The following is a 17,539-nucleotide window of genomic DNA, read 5'->3' as shown; positions in this document are numbered from 1 at the left end:
AGTAGGATGGCGGGTCCACCAAAACTATCACGTTAACAGTCACCTCTGATAGTCCTTTTCCTCCAAATTTCCCCACCAATCCTCTTCAAGTAGGATGAAGGGTCCACCAAAACTATCACGTTAACCGTCACCTCTGATAGTCCTTTTCCTCCAAATTCCCCCACCAATCCTCTTCAAGTAGGATGGCGGGTCCACCAAAACTATCAAGTTAACCGTCACCTCTGATAGTCATTTTCCTTCAAATTCTCCCACCAATCCTCTTCAAGTAGGAATGCGGGTCCACCAAAACTATCACGTTAACCGTCACCTCTGATAGTCCTTCTCCTCCAAATTCTCCCACCAATCCTCTTCAAGTAGGATGGCGGGTCCACAAAACTATCACGTTAACAGTTACCTCTGATAGTCAAACTCATCAGATAATGGCCTACCATGTGATGTGCCTCTATTCCGACTTCATGAAAAGCGGAGAGAGAGAGAGAGAGAGAGAGAGTTACCTTAGGCAGCTCATCGTCCTTTTTATAGTAGATAGGAAGTGCAGTTAGGTAGCTTTGGTTGAGTCTAGACATGCAACTAACTCGATAGGTGCCTTACAGGTACTGGTTGCTGAATTAGATGAGTCATCCAAACAGTTAACGCAAGGGCGACAACAACCATTTAGAGTTGACTAGGTCCGATGAGTCATAAATACTATAGAGACTAGAGTAATGATGACGTTGGCAGCGCATTTAGTGTGAAAGTAGTCAATTGTCGGTGGCGGTTTTAAATTGTAGACGTCAAAAAATGCTTACAGACATCCAAATACCACTCAAGACAAAGAGAAGGTGATAAACATCAGTATCTAAGTCATGGGAGATCATACAAGCCCAAAGGAAGCAAAATGATCTATGAATCAACACAAAACAATGTGAATTCACAGAACAATACAAACTACAGCGTGTGGGCGCGGCAGTACATGGTGCCGCGGCTGAAGCGCGGCAACCCATGGTGCCGCGGCTAAGACGCGGCAGCCTATGGTGCCGCGGCCAAGGCGCGGCAACTCATGGTGCCGCGGCCATTATAGGGGATGCTACAGCAGTTATAATGTAGTTATCTGATGATTATTGAAGCCCACGTGGCAGCATATTAGAGATAGAACGTGTGCTGACATGGACATGCAGTTAAACCACGAAAAAGGTGGTTAAAGGTCGTGGGAGAACAGTTTCAAACACGTATGAACGTGGGTGTAACTGCCCCTTTAGCCGCGGCAGTGTCGACTGCCGCGCTCTTTGGCCGCGACAGTGTCGACTGTCGCGCCCTTTAGCCGCGACAGCATCAACTGCCGCGCCTAAAGAGGCAGTTGTTGATCGGCTATTTCTTCAGTTATAGTCTAAGGAGGCTATAAATACCCCCCTATGGCCATCATTGACAAGGGCTAAGCATTTCCAGAGCAGATTAGAGTAGAGAGCCTTGAGTTTTGGTGAATTAGAGCAAGAAAGAGAGTCTTCCTTCTTCACAAACATCCTCAAGAAGCTTCTGGCAATTCCTAGAGATCTAAGCTCTGACTTGATCTTTAGAAGAGTGAACATCTTACATCTATAAGATATTCGCTTCAAATTCTTACTTCGATAAACGAATGAAGAATCATTAAACCCCTCACGGTTCAATCAGAATCTGTGATTCGGTGGTCCACGAGTCAAAGCGCTCCCGGCACAGGCAAAGATCCCACACAAGCAGCGATCCAAACAACGATCCTGCGTTTGTTTCTCAAGAGTTGTAATTTTCATTTTGTTGTGTAAAAGAAGTCTTATAAAAAGACTATCTCTTTTGAATTTGTTGTAATCGACCGAAGATATAATGAATTCCACAATGAAACCAACTTTTGACGCAAACAAGAACAAGTGTGCTTCTAGGGTTGATGTAGGTCGGCAAGTACCTTTTTTTTAGTCGGACACGCAAGTTGTCGCCCTATGGGGTCGGCTGCGAAAGCTGTTTGAGTTGTTTGGGCTCCTGACCATGCCTGATTAGGCGCGGAACGAGACATGTGTCGGTTTCAGAAGGAGGATTAACAAGTTTATTTCTTGTTTCATACATGTCTTGCTAATTCCACATCATACACACTACTGAAACTATTACATTCAAAGATCTAAAAATAGGGTAATTATTATGAAACCCCTTAAAGCTTAACAGTTTATTATGAAAACTTCCTAATATTTTGTATTATAAAACACATTGCTATAAAAGATAAACGGTTAAAACTCATTTATATTCCAAAACTATCATTTTCTTCCTCTTGACATGTTTTCTCTTTCTCCCAAAGGCAAGACATAGATTAGAAACTAAAAGTTACACCAAATAGAGGCTAAAAAATCAAAGGGTTGAAGAGATCAATGCTCATAGTCAATGAGAGGAGGGGGGATATGTTCTCCAACAGTTTGAGGCAGATCGAAGAGAAACTTTATTGAGTGGTGTTTTAGAGAAAATGGTAGAAAAATAAATGAGTTTTAATAGTTTTTGTGACACAAGGCGATATTGTAAAATGAAAAAAAAAAATGTTCGTAAGTTTGATAATAAACTCTCAAATCTAAAGGAGGTTTCATAATAATCACTCCTAAAAAATATATAAATATTTACATTTTTTAACGCATAATGTGCTGGTCGGCTAAGGAAGATAATATTAACTAGTTGCATCCCACAATCACAACAAGCATGTTTTTGGATCAATCGTCCAAGTCCACTTTGGAGTAGGGACATGATCAACTCAGTATGGTTAAGATTTTAGGCATAGGTAGAGATTTTTATTTATTTATAAAAAGCTGCCTAAATGCGATAAAAAAAAATTAATTTAAAAAAGAAAAGGAAAAAAAAAAACAGCGGGAATTGGATGCTGGAAATTTGTAATCCGTTAATGGACGACCATCCTCCCGTTCCGTGGAAGAGAAAGCGTGATAAGGGAAAAGACTCATTTTCAAGGGGGAGCCAAATCAAATCTCTAAACATCGACCATCCAATTTAAGCCCAAGCCGATTGCCATTTCCTTGTCACGGCCCACAGTATATGAAGTCGTTTGAAAAAAAAAAAATATCTCCGGAGCTTGCACGAACGCGATTGATGTGACTGAGCCCACTAAAGCAACGGTCGCTTTGTCTTGTCATCTTTTTTTTTTTTTGTTTAGTTTTTGCCCCATCAAGAACCGAAGTTTATAATAAATCAGACGCATTCGTTCCCAAGTCCAACCGTGTGCGAGACGTGAATTATTAGGGTGCGGTTATCTCAGGTCAGTCTTTATGTAAAAATCCTACAAATGCCTGGACTGAGCAACAAAGCCGGAGCTTAATCCACCGAAGAAAGAAGGGGAAAAAAATTTCCAAAGTGAGGGCTTCTTTTCTCTCTCTCTCTCTCTCGTCGACTCGTCGTCTATCCAGGCTACTTAATTTATTATTATTGTTCAAAATTTGCGATCTCTAACAAAAATGCTTTTTTTTTTGTTTTCTTCTGCTAATTGCTTGTGTCGTATTATTTTATTTCATTATTATCTAACTAGCATTTTAGTATATACTAAACGTGATTTTACCTCGCAGTTTCAATCTTTAATTAGATTAAAAAGAAAACCGTTAGGAAATGTATTTTTCCTCTTTCCATGCCTATATTATAGTCATTTAGCCCATTCTATGCGCAGACGTACGTTCCATTTTCCACGCCTCGATTTTGAAAATATATACTACATATAAAAGAAGATTGAGGTGTTAAAACTTTTGATTACCCATCTCAAATTTAATATTCCCCGCCACTTTAATCTCAAATTTGATATTTCCACTTTACTTTAATTAATTAATTAATTAATTAACCTCTAATTAATTGCTTAATAAGTTTTTAACCTCATCTTCTAATCTCTAATCTTTTTCACATTCCATTTGTATCTTGCCAAAAACATTTATTCTCTTCTTATATTTTTCCATGCTTTTCTAATGTAAAACATGTTCTATAATATTTTACCGCCTCTAACCAAGGGAAAGCGTACGTAGGTTACATCTTTCTTATTCAATTTCATATTTTTCATCGCAACATCTAAGGTTTTAGCTCTTCGTGTTTTTGTAAGAAGGGGGCGAAGAGGAATTTTAGTGCCGTGAATCGTCATAGATTGGGATCACTAAGTTCGGGTTTTTAAAACGAGTGTTGCTACAGTGACCCAAAATATGAGACCATTGGAGGGGACATGTGAGATGTCCCCCTCCTATTTGCATAATGAGCTGGCATGACCAGCTTATTTTGCAATATGGAGGGGACACCTCACATGTCCCTTCTCTTGGTCCTATATTTTGGGCCCTTAAACCATTTTTCTTTTAAAATTTGTTTGAGCAGGGGTAGATTTTTGTTGAATTGGAGTAAATTGGTGTTGAATTGTGTAATAAATTGGATGGAGAAGTGGAGGTGTTGTTGTGTCCGAAGGGTTGAGTAAAGATAGGAACACTGACGCTCCCTAGACCTTCAGTTAGCGAGGACGATGAGTATTTGGCCTTACAAAAACCATCCCTGACGTTTTCTTCGAGGTACAATTTCTTTGTTTTATATTTTGTTCTGAGTAGTAGAATTAGAGAGCTAAGACCTATGCTTTTGCTGTTAGATAATTGCTTTAATTTTAATCTGTCATTTGTTGGTTTAAACTATTATTTTGTTGAAAAAAAAAATTAATGTTAGCTAGTCTCTGTTTTATTATTTTTAAATTTTAGTGTAGTATTTTCTTCCTATATATTGATAATTAATAAGTGAAATGACAACATGCTTCTAGAAAACTCAGTTTAGTCAGTCAACCACTCGGCGCAAGCCCTCGACAAGCGTGTTGTATTCAATTGACTGCTTTAATAAGTTCACATTAAATTGAATCATCCCTATCATTCTTCGCTACCAATTTTTTTATCTAATTTGATTATAAACATGTTTTATATATACTTTGAAAAATTGTTAGAGACTAGAACGGTATCAAGTAATGTCAAGTTTCTTTGAGATATTCCAAGTTTTCGTCCTAGTCCATACAGATATACAAGCATTCTACGTTTTATCTTGCAATATTCAACAAATTTTATGTTTTGGCTACCTCATATTAATTAATTAATATAGCTAGGAGAGCATGAAATCTTGGAAAATATACATGGACGCCTCACGCCTATATTGGTTGATGTGACTCCCATATAAGGTAAAGATTGTTTCTTCTAAGGAATCTAAGCCTTAATATTTGTTGTTTATTTAGGAAATATGAATTTTACATTACCCTTTATTTGTTTTCTTCCATGATGAGACATACGATGATACGTGAATACACATGCAAATATTTCTTTTTTGTTGCTGCCTTATGCTTTAATTGTCATCAGCAGCCCATGTGAAGCAATTATTTTTAAATTTGGATAAAAGAACGGCCCCCATTTATTATTATAATATTTTCTCAGAAGAATTATTTGAATAAAATCTTGCGGCGTTTTAACATGCAAGATTGTAAGTCAATTTCTACCCCCACTTCCTGTTAATTTCAAGTTATCCTCTAGTATGAGTCCTAGCAGTGAAGAAGAGAGGATGGAGATGTCTCGAGTGCCGTATGCATCAGCGATGGGAAGTTTAATGTTCGCGATGATTTGTATAAGACCAGACATTGCACAAGCAGTGTGAGTGGTTAGTCGATACATGGTGAATCCTGGTAAAGAGCATTGGAATGCTGTAAAGAGGGTTCTAAGATACATTAAGGGAACCTCAAATGTTGTATTATATTATGGGAGATCTGATTTTATTATCAGTGGATATGTTGATTCTGATTATGCAGGTGATCGTGATAATAGTAAATCCACAACAGGCTATGTGTTTGCACTTGCTGGCGGAGCTGTAAGCTGAGTTTCAAAACTACAGTCAGTTGTGGCTATTTAACAACAAAAACAGAATATGTAGCAGCTACACAAGCTAGTAAAGAGGCGATGTGGTTGAATATGGTGCTGGAGGAACTCGGCTATGAACAAAAGAAGATTTCTTTATTTTGTGACAGTCGGAGTGTTTTGCATTTGGTAAGAAATCCAGCATTTCATTCAAAGACCAAACACATTCAAGTTTAGTACTACTTCGTTCGTGAGAAAGTGGAAGAAGGAATAATGGATATGCAGAAAATTCACACCAAAGACAACGTAGCAGATTTTTTAACAAAAGCAGTTCATACCGACAAATTTATTTGGTGTCGATCCTCTTGTGGTCTGACGGAGACGTAAGCAACATGAAGATGGCAAGATAGAAAAAATAGTGTGAAGATATGATTGATACTCAATCAAATCTTCAAGTGGGAGATTGTCAGCAGCAACCCATGTTAAGCAATTATTTTTGACTTTGGATAAAAGAGCGGGCCCCACTTTATTATTATAATATAAATATATAGTGAAATATTAATATTTTATTGTGTATAGTGTTTTTCAAAACACTATAAATAGGCTCCAAATCCTTAAGAAAAATTCATCCCAGAAACAACTTCTCTTATAGAAGAGAGAGAGAAAAAATAGAGAGAAAGTATCTCCTTGCAAAGAGAGATTGTAACTCCAGAGTTTTCTTCTCATAGTGGATTCTTCTATTCTTGCCCGTGGACGTAGGCAATCAAGTGCCGAACCACGTAAATCTGTGTGTCCAACTTTTTATCTCTACTTTTGCTCTACTATTGCCGCGATCTTGCTCTATTAGGCCCCGGGTTTGTCCCAACATTAATTACTGCCCACGAGTTAATTATTGTCATTTGACAGTTACAATCGAGTGTTATGAAAAATATACATTAGTATAAAGTGATAGATATATTATTGCGATGTATAAAGTTGCTTTTTTGGTGATACATGCATCTCCATCCAAAGATACTATGAATCTTAATGTTTCTACAAGCACAGGGTAGCCTACCGCAAATGTTATTTATGTCAAAGAGGTTTCATGTGAGAGAGACTAATGAAATGAGACCAGATCGAACAAGGTGAATTTCATGAGTTTCCTATATATATTTTGTATCTACGTACAAAAAGGCAGGAGAACCTGAAGGGTTAGCTGAAGTAGGTAACGGTGATCGAAAAGATAGCTAACAAAAAGATTATGAAGGCTAACATAATAGAGACTTAATTAACCAAGAAGATGCATACTAAGTCCCGAGGAAGCATATTGCTCTCCATTTAAATTCCAAAAGGAGGGGAGATCGCATCAAATTAATGTTCTCCATTCAAGCCAATACACCGTCAAGTTTGCCTGGACTTTTTGATTGTTGAAGTTGACTAATATGGCTAAAAACCCAAATATTCAAGCCAATACACCGTCAAGTTTGCCTGGACTTTTTGATTGTTGAAGTTGACTAATATGGCTACTCGGCCAATTTGATGTTGGCCTTAATCTTGCTGACAAATTAATCGTTCATGCTGATGTAGAATTAGTGAAGCTGGTCGTGGGATTTTGGTAATATGTGCAGTATATTATGATTGTCTGATTGAAGTATTGTAATCTACTATACTTCAGGTTCTTAATTGTTGTAGCCGACTCACTGATCCTTGCCTAATGTTGAGAGCTCCAAAGGAGTTTTGTTTGTAACACGTAACATATTTTTTTTAAAGTTAACTAAGATTGTGATATTTTTAAAGTTAACTAAGATTGTGATATTAATGTTTCTGTTGTATTATTTTATTTCATTATTATCTAACTAGCATTTTAGTCTGTACTAAACGTGATTTTACCTCGCAGCTTCCATCTTTAGATTAGTAAAAGAAAACCGTTAAAAATGTATTTTTCCTCTTTCCATATCTATCTTAATTATAGTCATTTAGCCCATTCCATGCACAGCCGTACCTTCCATTTTCCACACCTCAATTTTGAAAATATTATTAAAAACAAATTTGCTTTTTCCAATACATCTCTTTTATTTGTATAATTATCATATTGATATCATTATAAGGACAAAGCAAAAATTCTTGCGAATTTTGTTAACTAACCGTAATACAAGTGTCCACACATTTGGAAATTAAAAATTATAAATTTACTTGAATCATTCGTAAATTTTCTTATCAATTATAATAAATATTATTGATATTACTTTAAAGGGTTATTTGCATATGTACCTAAAACCAACAAATCATTAACTTGGTGCTAAAATTTTGACTGTTTTGTTGATAATATTTACATTACGTTTACAAATTAGTCTATCAAAATTGATGATTGATCGCTTTGAGGGTGATTTGAGGGGTAGTTTGTTCACCTGCCCGATATAATTTTCAAATTAGCATCTAAATGGAGCTCTAGCTAAAGTCTGCATCGGCCGCAACCATTACAGAACAACCTTTAATCGTAGATTCAAAAGAAATGAGCACCATCTTAATTATTTATGCTGAAAAGCTGACATTTCATCTATTGAAATTAAAAAAAAAACAAAAAACCCGAAATATTTCACAAGGGAGGAAAACAGATTGCTCTTTTAATAGCTGAAATTTGCTCAGAAGTCCTGCATTCCCATGACTCTATACGTGCTCATTAATAGTCTGCGTTTTGTTTTTCTCAGTTTACGCGCAGAAGATTAATTTCCGGGGGATTCAATCTCGGTTTGTATTCGTGCGTGTCCCCTGGTCGAGATGAATTAATGTTCGCTTCTGATAGACGAAATTAGTAAGCAGATCGATCTTAAAACAAGATCAGTGTTTTCTTTTGTTGAAGGCTTAGACGAAGTGGCGGGTGGGGGGATCAAACCGAATGAGGATACGCTACGCTTTTTGTTCGGATGTGGGTAGGAATATTCAATCTTCCTCCCTACTGTCTTTCTTTCAGTCTCAGATGTGTGCAGCAACAGTGCATAATTGAGGCATGCGCGCGCGTAAATACATATATCAGGATCCATACAAGCGGATGGCTCCTCGGGTCTAAATTAAGAAGCATGCGAAAAACTCAAACTCATGCGATGCAATAGAGCTCCTGATTCATACGTTAAACTCATTTTACAACTTGTTTCCACTGTGCAACTGTCTCCAGCTAGCATATTTCTCTCTGATTACTATTAGAACAGCATCTTACATTGCTATATAGCTCGCTGCATCCTGCCGCTTCAGATTGTTTCGAATCTCAGCTCCCTAATACAAACATTCTCCAGATAAAGCTTAAATTGAATACAAAAAAGGTACCTCCATTGAGGCCGGAGGTCTTGATCTACAGGATGAGGAAGGATGTCCATTTCCAGCACCTAGGAACTTTCCTCGTCTTCACCTTCTTCATCTCCCTCTAAAATGTCAAAAGAAAAATGAGAAGCTTTTTAGACCTTTGTTTGCCTCATGTGCTACGATAGTGGTAGCGATACGTTTCATCACAATCGGGCATTAATACACAAATGAAAAGTGCAGATTACAACCCAGCAATCATTGCTTGTGCAATACGTTGAGCACGTTGATGGTTCTAGACATGCATATCCGATATTACAATACCGAATTTGGTGCACAAGAAACACCTTTCTTACTATTAATGCCAAATTGTTTTTTTTTAATCGCGCCTTTGGCACACATGGGAGTCAAACCTAGGCCCCCACGAGGGAGCGACACGGATTTGCCACGTGACCTACAAGGCCGCCCATTAATACCAAATTGTTAACATGCTGTTGATGTTGGGAATTTAACGCTGAAACCCCTAATGCAACGGAAACGCAGAATAGAAAAAATACACCAAGTTTTAACGAGGTTCGGCAACTGCCTACGTCCTCGGGAGCCACACAGATAATTTCTTATTAATCTAACAAGAAATTACAAATTTAAGAGCAAATCCCTAAACTGAGATTTCTCAACTGAAACACTGTAGCTACAGTGTTAATAATTAAAGGGAATAAACCCCTTTCAAGTCTCACTTGAGATTAAATAAAACCCCTCTTTAATACTCTCTCTCCTTAATCCTTTTCTTAAACTCCCCTCAAACAATTGAGAGCTGGAGTTAAATGACGAAAAGAAAAATCGCTGCTGCGATTTGGGTCCGACGCCGCCGCTGAAGAAATCCACGCGAGGGAGAGAGATCGGAGGAGAGAAGCCAAAATCGCTGCTGCGATTTTTGTGCCGCCGCCAGAAGAATAAAGTCGGAGGGGGGATAAATCTTCGGCTTGATAAAAAACCCTAGGGCAGATGGAGGTTTCTTATATAGGGGAAGATGACAGGCTGGCGACAACCTGTCGCCAGCGTCGAAGGGTGCGTTCGTCGGGGTCGCGTTCGTCGAGGGGTGCGTTCGTCGAAGATCGCGTTCGTCGAGGGGTGCGTTCGCCTGCGTCATCTGGAGCTCGTCGGAGCTCCTCGCCGGCGGAGGTTGGTTTCCACCCCCAAATCTAACAATCTCCCACTTGGAGACCAAACCGACGCCAACATGCTATCTCATCAAGCTTCTCTCCTGTGTGGCTCCGCCTTCATCATCTATGCATGAAGGCCAACTGAAGTTGCGCACAACTCCAGTTTCTGAACTGTCACCGTCTTTGTTAACATGTCTGCTGGATTCTTACTTCCTGGAATCTTTTCCAGTTTCAACACGTCATCTTCCAACAGGGATCTGATGAAGTGGTACCGAAGCGCAATATGCTTCGTTCTGGAATGAAATGCTGAATTCTTCGCCAAGTGTATCGCACTCTGACTATCACTGTGCAAAACATTCTTCTCCTGTTTGAATCCCAGCTCTGTCAACAAACCCTGAAGCCATATCATCTCTTTACTGGCTTCAGTCACTGCAACATACTCAGCTTCTGTAGTGGATAGGGTAACGATCTTCTGTACCTGTGACATCCAACTAACAACTGTAGTTCCGACGGTGAATACATAGCCGGTGGTGCTTCTTCGATGATCAACTTCACCGCCGAAGTCTGCATCTACGTACCCTTGCACTTCTACCTCTCCCTTACCAAAGTGCAAACACTTCTGTGTGGTGCCTCGTAGATATCTCAGAATCCACTTGACCGCTTCCCAATGAGCTTTTCCTGGATTCGACATAAACCGGCTGACCACTCCCACTGCATGGCCAATGTCTGGTCTCGTACAGACCATTGCGTACATCAAACTTCCGATAGCCGAGGCGTAAGGAACCTTAGCCATACTCTCTTTCTCTTCTTCTGACTGAGGAGACTGATCCTTCGACAGACGAAAATGGCTAGCCAAGGGTGTGCTCACAGGCTTGGCGTCGCCCATGTTGAATCTCTGCAAAACACGGTTGATGTACTCCGTCTGAGATAACTGCAAGAGACCTCTCTTCTTATCTCTCGTGATTTGCATTCCAAGGATCTTCTTCGCTGGACCCAAGTCCTTCATGTCAAACTCCTTTGACAGCTGCTGCTTCAAACTCTTGATATCCTCCATATCTGCTCCTGCAACCAACATATCATCAACATACAGCAGTAGGATGATATAGCTGGACTGATATCTTTTGAAGTAGCAACAGTGGTCGGCGTTGCACTTCTGGAAACCTTCCTTGTGCATAAAACCGTCAAACTTCTTGTACCACTGTCTTGGGGCTTGTTTCAGGCCATACAAGCTCTTCTTGAGTCTGCACACCAGGTTCTTCTTCTTTTCTTCTGAGAAACCTTCTGGCTGGTGCATGTATATCTCCTCTTCTAGATCTCCGTGAAGAAACGCCGTCTTCACGTCTAACTGCTCGAGATGAAGATCTTCAATTGCTACAATACTCATCACGGTCCTGATAGTATTTAGCTTCACCACGGGAGCGAAAATATCGGTGTAGTCAATTCCTTCCTTCTGCTGGAAACCTTTGACAACCAGTCGGGCTTTATATCTTCGATCTGGAACCATCCTGCTCCTCTTTCACCCGATACACCCATTTGTTGTGGAGTGCCTTCTTACCCGTGGGCAACTCAGCTAGTTCCCACGTCTGGTTTGATATGAGAGACTTCATCTCATCTTTCATTGCAAGCTCCCACTTGCTCGCATCTCCACACTGACAAGCTTCATCAAAGCTTTCAGGCTCCCCACCATCTGTCAACAACAGATAGTTCATGTATCTCCTGTTGGGTACAGGAGGACGAGAAGATCTTCTTAATATCGGAGCTGGTGCGTCGGGCTCCTGCGCACCATCTTGTCCAACAGGCTCTTCTTGCTGAGGACCCTCTGCATTGGGTTCTTCCGAGAGGTTACTCGGGACATCATCTGCATCTATAAATGTGGACTCGCTCTCTGAGTCGTCAGTCTTGTGCATGTCCTTGTACATCACCTTCTCGTTGAATATCACATCTCTGCTCCGGATCACCTTCTTGTTTTCGTTGTCCCAAATGCGGTAGCCGAACTCATCTTCACCATAGCCGATGAAAGTGCATTTCTTTGACTTGGGATCAAGCTTATTCCTGCCTTGATCACTAATATGCACGTAAGCTACACAACCGAAAACTTTAAGATGTGAGAGTTTTACCTCCTTTCCGCACCATACCTCCTCTGGTATTCTGTGCTCCAATGGAACCGATGGACCTCGGTTGATCAAGTAAGCTGCTGTGTTGACCGCTTCTGCCCAGAACTGCTTCGGTAGGCCTGATTGTACTCGAATGCTTCTGGCTCTCTCTGTCAACGTTCGGTTCATCCGCTCAGCTACACCATTTTGCTGAGGCGTGCCGGGCACGGTTCTCTCCATTCTGATCCCGTGCTCATAGCAGAACTTCTTGAATCCGGTGTCTTCATACTCACCGCCATTGTCGGTCCTGAGCTTCTTTATTCTCAGACCGGTCTCATTCTCGACCATAGCTTTCCATCTCCTGAAAGCCTCAAATACTTCTGACTTATGCTTCAGAAAGTAGACCCACACTTTCCGAGAGTGATCATCGATAAAAGTCACGAAGTAGTGTTTTCCACCAATGGACGCGGTGGTTGTTGGTCCCCACACATCTGAGTGAACGAGCTCTAGCTTCTGCTTCCTGGGGGTTCTGCCACTTGTCTGAAAGCTGACTCTCTTCTGCTTTCCAAGTATACATTCTTCACACATATCCATCTCCACTGACTGCAGTCCTGGGAGTTTTCCCTTTGTGTGCATAATCTTCATCCCCTTTTCACTCATATGACCGAGTCTCTGGTGCCACAGCTTTGAAGTCTCATTGCCTGCTGCAACTGAGATCAAACAACGTGCACCTGCTGTCATATACAGGGTACCAGTCTTCTTGCCTCGGGCAATCGTCATTGCGCCCTTTGAGATCTTCCAATCATCTCCATGGAAGGTTGTGGTGTATCCTTCGCCAGCCAACTGGCCTACGGATATTAAATTCTTTCTCAGGTCGGGAATATGCCTGACATCCTTCAGCTCCCATACTGACCCGTTCAACTTAATTTTCACCACGCCTTTGCCCACAATAGCACATGGTTGATCATCACCAAGATATACGTATCCAAGATTTCCGGGGGTATACTTCTCGAAGAATTCTTTCTGAGAGGTAGCATGGAACGACGCTCCTGAATCTAACACCCAAGATTCCTCCTTGCTCTCCAAAGAGCATATCAATGCGTCGTCTCCTCCTGAAGTGGAGGTGACATTCACCTCTGCCTTCGCCTCCTTCTCCTTCTGTGCACTCTTGCACTGATTCTTGTAATGCCCGGTCTTTCCACAATTCCAACACTCGATAGCCTTCGAGCTGTTGCTTGGATTCCTTGATTTGGACCTCCTGTCCTTTGATCTACCTCTGAAGTTTGATTTTCCTCGTCCGTTTCCTCTGGTTGAATTTCTACCTCTTGACTCTGTATGCAATACTGAAGAGGTTGTAGCTTCACCAGTCTCTCGCCGTCGGATCTCCTCACTGAGAACCAAATCACGAACGTCGCCGAACTTCAACTTTTTCTTTCCCGATGAGCTACTCACTGCCGTGACTGTAGCGTTCCAACTCTCTGGTAGGGAAGACAACAATATCAACGCCCGAACTTCTTCATCAAACTCAATCTCAACTGAACTCAATTGGGTTGTAACCGTATTAAGTTCATTGAGGTGTTGTGCTACTGACGCGCCTTCCGCCATTTTCAGATTGAATAACCGCCGCATTAAATGAACTTTATTTGCGGCTGATGGCTTCTCATACATATTTGAGAGTGCTGCCATAAGACCTGCCGTGGTCTTCTCCTTCGCTATGTTGAACGCAACATTGCGAGTCAACGTCAATCTGATAACTCCGAGGGCTTGTCTATCTAGAAGGTTCCACTCATCTGCCTTCATAGAATCCGGCTTCTTTCCCGATAGTGGTTGATACAGATTTTTCTGATACAGATAATCCTCTATCTGCATTTTACAGAATCCGAAATCTGTTCCATCAAATTTCTCAAGTCTCATTTTTGCCTCATCTGCGGCCATGGCTCCCACTTGAATCTGACTTCCTCTAGATCGTTTCACGCTCTGATACCAGATGTTGGGAATTTAACGCCGAAATCCCTAATGCAACGGAAACGCAGAATAGAAAAAGTACACCAAGTTTTAACGAGGTTCGGCAACTGCCTACGTCCTCGGGAGCCACACAGATAATTTCTTATTAATCTAACAAGAAATTACAAATTTAAGAGCAAATCCCTAAACTGAGATTTCTCAACTGAAAAACTGTAGCTACAGTGTTAATAATTAAAGGGAATAAACCCCTTTCAAGTCTCACTTGAGATTAAATAAAACCCCTCTTTAATACTCTCTCTCCTTAATCCTTTTCTTAAACTCCCCTCAAACAATTGAGAGCTGGAGTTAAATGACGAAAAGAAAAATCGTTGCTGCGATAAAACTCACAATTGAGAGCTGGAGAAAAAGGCCCAAATCGCTGCTGCGATTTCAATGGAGAGGAAAAGAACGCTGCTGCGTTTCTGGGAGTTCCGCCGCCAGAGAAAATCGGGGAAGGGGGGAGAAGCTCAGCGCCGCACAGCTCTAAAAAACCCTAGGGCATCGGGTTTCTTATATAGGGGAAGATGACAGGCTGGCGACAACCTGTCGCCAGCGTCGAAGGGTGCGTTCGTCGGGGTCGCGTTCGTCGAGGGGTGCGTTCGTCGGGGTCGCATTCGTCGAGGGGTGCGTTCGTCGAAGATCGCGTTCGTCGAGGGGTGCGTTCGCCTGCGTCATCTGGAGCTCGTCGGAGCTCCTCGCCGGCGGAGGTTGGTTTCCACCCCCAAATCTAACAGTTGAACCATACAAAAAAGGGACTGGTCATCCAATTCAACTCATTCACAAAACAGAGGATATGAAATACGCTTCACCTGAGTGGACAATTTTGAGTATATACCATGATTCACTGCCAAAAAATGAGAGAGCTCGCGGACTGTGCACAAGGTGAACGGCGAATATGATGAGATGCTTAATTGATTCAGTTTCGAATAAACACCATTTCAATGAGAATCGCGCTCTCAGTTAGTAATCTTTGATTATTTTTGCTTCGCGTGGTGCATGCTCTTCCAACCATCCTCTTATTAAACATTTATGATTTGTTATAGGGAAAATTTTTTCCATTTTCAATTATCAACATGGTACAACAAAAGAAACCAATTGACATGGTTTAAAGCTATTGCTTCGTACCACCCCCTATATATAGCTCTGCTGAGTTCTCCACTTCTCTAGTTATCATCCGATTTGCAACAAGATTACAAGTAATGGGCTTATGCCCCCCAACTTGCACTTGTTTTGGTATGCTTGTTGTTGAAATTTCAAGCATGCAACTTCCGGCATGTTTTCATTCATGTTGGTTCAAGTGTTTCATATACCAAGTTTCTGTAAATTGAAATAATAGGTTAAAAGGACCTAGATCATAGATGGATTGCCATCTAGTAAATTGAGTTCATACTCCAAGTTTGACATATCTTTGCTAGTGCTTCAAATGCCTCTCATAGAATTATTTACATCCATATAACCAGTTTTTCTCACAACTCCAGGGACCATCCCTCGAGTCGTCCTTGACTAGAGCCAAAGAGTGTACAATCCTTGTACAGACACTCGGACTAGCAGAGGTGGTCTTGTAAGCGTTATGCTAGGTAGCAAATTATCGATACCGAAGTCATTGGATGGGAATGTGTTGCATATATATAGCAATAAGGTTAAAATCAATGAGCAGGTATCATTCTCCTAACACCAGAAAGGTAGTAGGTTAATTTGTTGACACTTCATCCTGCATTGTAAAGGATGTCAACCCCTAAAACTCAACCAAGGAAAAAGGTCGGCTTGATATCAGTCTTTAACAAGGCGAGTTCTTCCTCGTCAATTCTCTGTCGGTCAAATGCGAGCACAAACAAAGACATACAACCCTTTGCCCGCTTGTACACTACAACACAAAAAAGGCACCCAAACGAAGCTGTTCGTAGAATCGAGCTTAGAAACAATGAGATCGAGAGTTGTCCTGAGAAGGGGAAGCGGTCTAACCTTCGGTGTCCTCGAAATCGTCAGCGTCCTCTCCATACATAGCATTCAGGTACTCCACCGCCGACTTGGTGAACACCAGCTTGTCAGCATCCAGAACATCAAACAGGTTCAGGGTCCTGGGCGTCAGCATCTTCAGCGTTCCGATGTTCCTGCAGCTCAGCATCACATTATCCGAGACCTCCGTCACAAAGAAGGTGGCTTTATCCTTGGGATCCAGCCCCCACCTCCTCATCGCAGCTATGAACTCCTTGGTCCTGGGGCCCTCCTCGAACGCCTCCTCGAACTCCTCCACCACGAACGCGTCCTCGGAGGCGGCGGCGCTGGCGATGGCGGTGGAGATGGAGAGGCGCTTCTCCTTGCGGTTGATCTTGATGGACCAGTCCTTGGGCTTGGGGCCGAAGATGACCCGCCGCGGGCCGCGAGGGCGGTACGCTGGACCGCGCGCGGGCGCGGGCGGTTCTTCTTCTGCTGAAGGGCTTCTTGGCCGCCGCCGCGGAACTCGGAGCGGGTGGAGGGGGAGGCGGTGCGCGGCGGCTTTCTGGCGGTTCGGCGATGATGGCCGCGGTGGACGACGGAGCGGGCGGTGGGGGAGGGGCGGACTTGAGGGAGGGACGGCGTGGAGGTCGCGGTCGCCGGAGAAGGACGAGGACGGGGAGTTCGGCGGTGAGCTCGGGCGCGGCGTCGAGGCGGAGGATCTGGGGAGGACGAGAGGGGGTTTTGATTTTGGGGGAGGAGGGGGCCCAAGAGGAGGAAGAGGAAGAAGAGAAGAAGGAAGGGAGGTTGGGCATTTTGGTAAATAACATAGCGGGAGGAGGGGTGGGGGAGCTTTGACAGGATGAGGAGGGGAGGGCGAGATGGAGATGGAAGCGTTTATTCTGTTTTTTTTGCCAAGCCCAGCGAAGGATAGAGCAGAGAGAGACCGGGGTGTGTTTAGTCTTTTCGCGCAGCGCAAAAAAAAAAAGCGAAAAAGGTCGGGGGAATTGAAAAGGGGGAAAAGAAAAAAGGAAAAAGAAAAACGCGGGTAAAGCTCCGCGCGAGGATTGCGAGCCCGGTCACCGCGTGACGGGGGTTTGATAACTGACCTCTCCCTCTTCCGTTGCATACAGTTATTTTACCCGTAAAATTTATTTCAAAAAGAGCGGGTTTGTACATAAAATAATGATAGAGGCATACTCTCTACCATACTCTTAACCACACCATCTCTCTTACT

The 17,539-nt window shown here is 42.1% G+C and overlaps 1 protein-coding gene across 1 annotated transcript; it reads right to left on the bottom strand.

The window, feature by feature from the left end:
* LOC109820116 (50S ribosomal protein L4, chloroplastic) lies at positions 8,882 to 16,762 on the bottom strand. Its single transcript, XM_020386192.1, has 2 exons — positions 16,330 to 16,762; positions 8,882 to 9,231 (listed from the first exon to the last, which is right to left on the bottom strand). The coding sequence occupies exons 1-2, from the start codon at positions 16,559 to 16,561 to the stop codon at positions 9,194 to 9,196; spliced, it is 270 nt and encodes an 89-aa protein (XP_020241781.1). The 5' UTR covers positions 16,562 to 16,762; the 3' UTR covers positions 8,882 to 9,193.

The sequence above is a fragment of the Asparagus officinalis genome, chromosome 8, assembly GCF_001876935.1.
Source record: "Asparagus officinalis chromosome 8, Aspof.V1, whole genome shotgun sequence".
Classification (NCBI taxonomy): Eukaryota; Viridiplantae; Streptophyta; class Magnoliopsida; order Asparagales; family Asparagaceae; genus Asparagus; species Asparagus officinalis.
The sequence above is the reverse complement of the archived record's forward strand: the minus strand, read 5'-3'. Positions and strand labels throughout refer to the sequence as shown.

What these genes read in the sequence shown, in the direction of transcription:
- LOC109820116 (XM_020386192.1), bottom strand. Translation starts at nt 16,561, where the DNA reads ATGAGGAGGTGGGGGCTGGATCCCAAGGATAAAGCCACCTTCTTTGTG. An exon ending in CGATTTCGAGGACACCGAAG is followed by an intron (nt 9,232 to 16,329) that starts GTTAGACCGCTT and finishes TTGACATTTTAG; the next exon opens with AGGGAGATGAAGAAGGTGAA.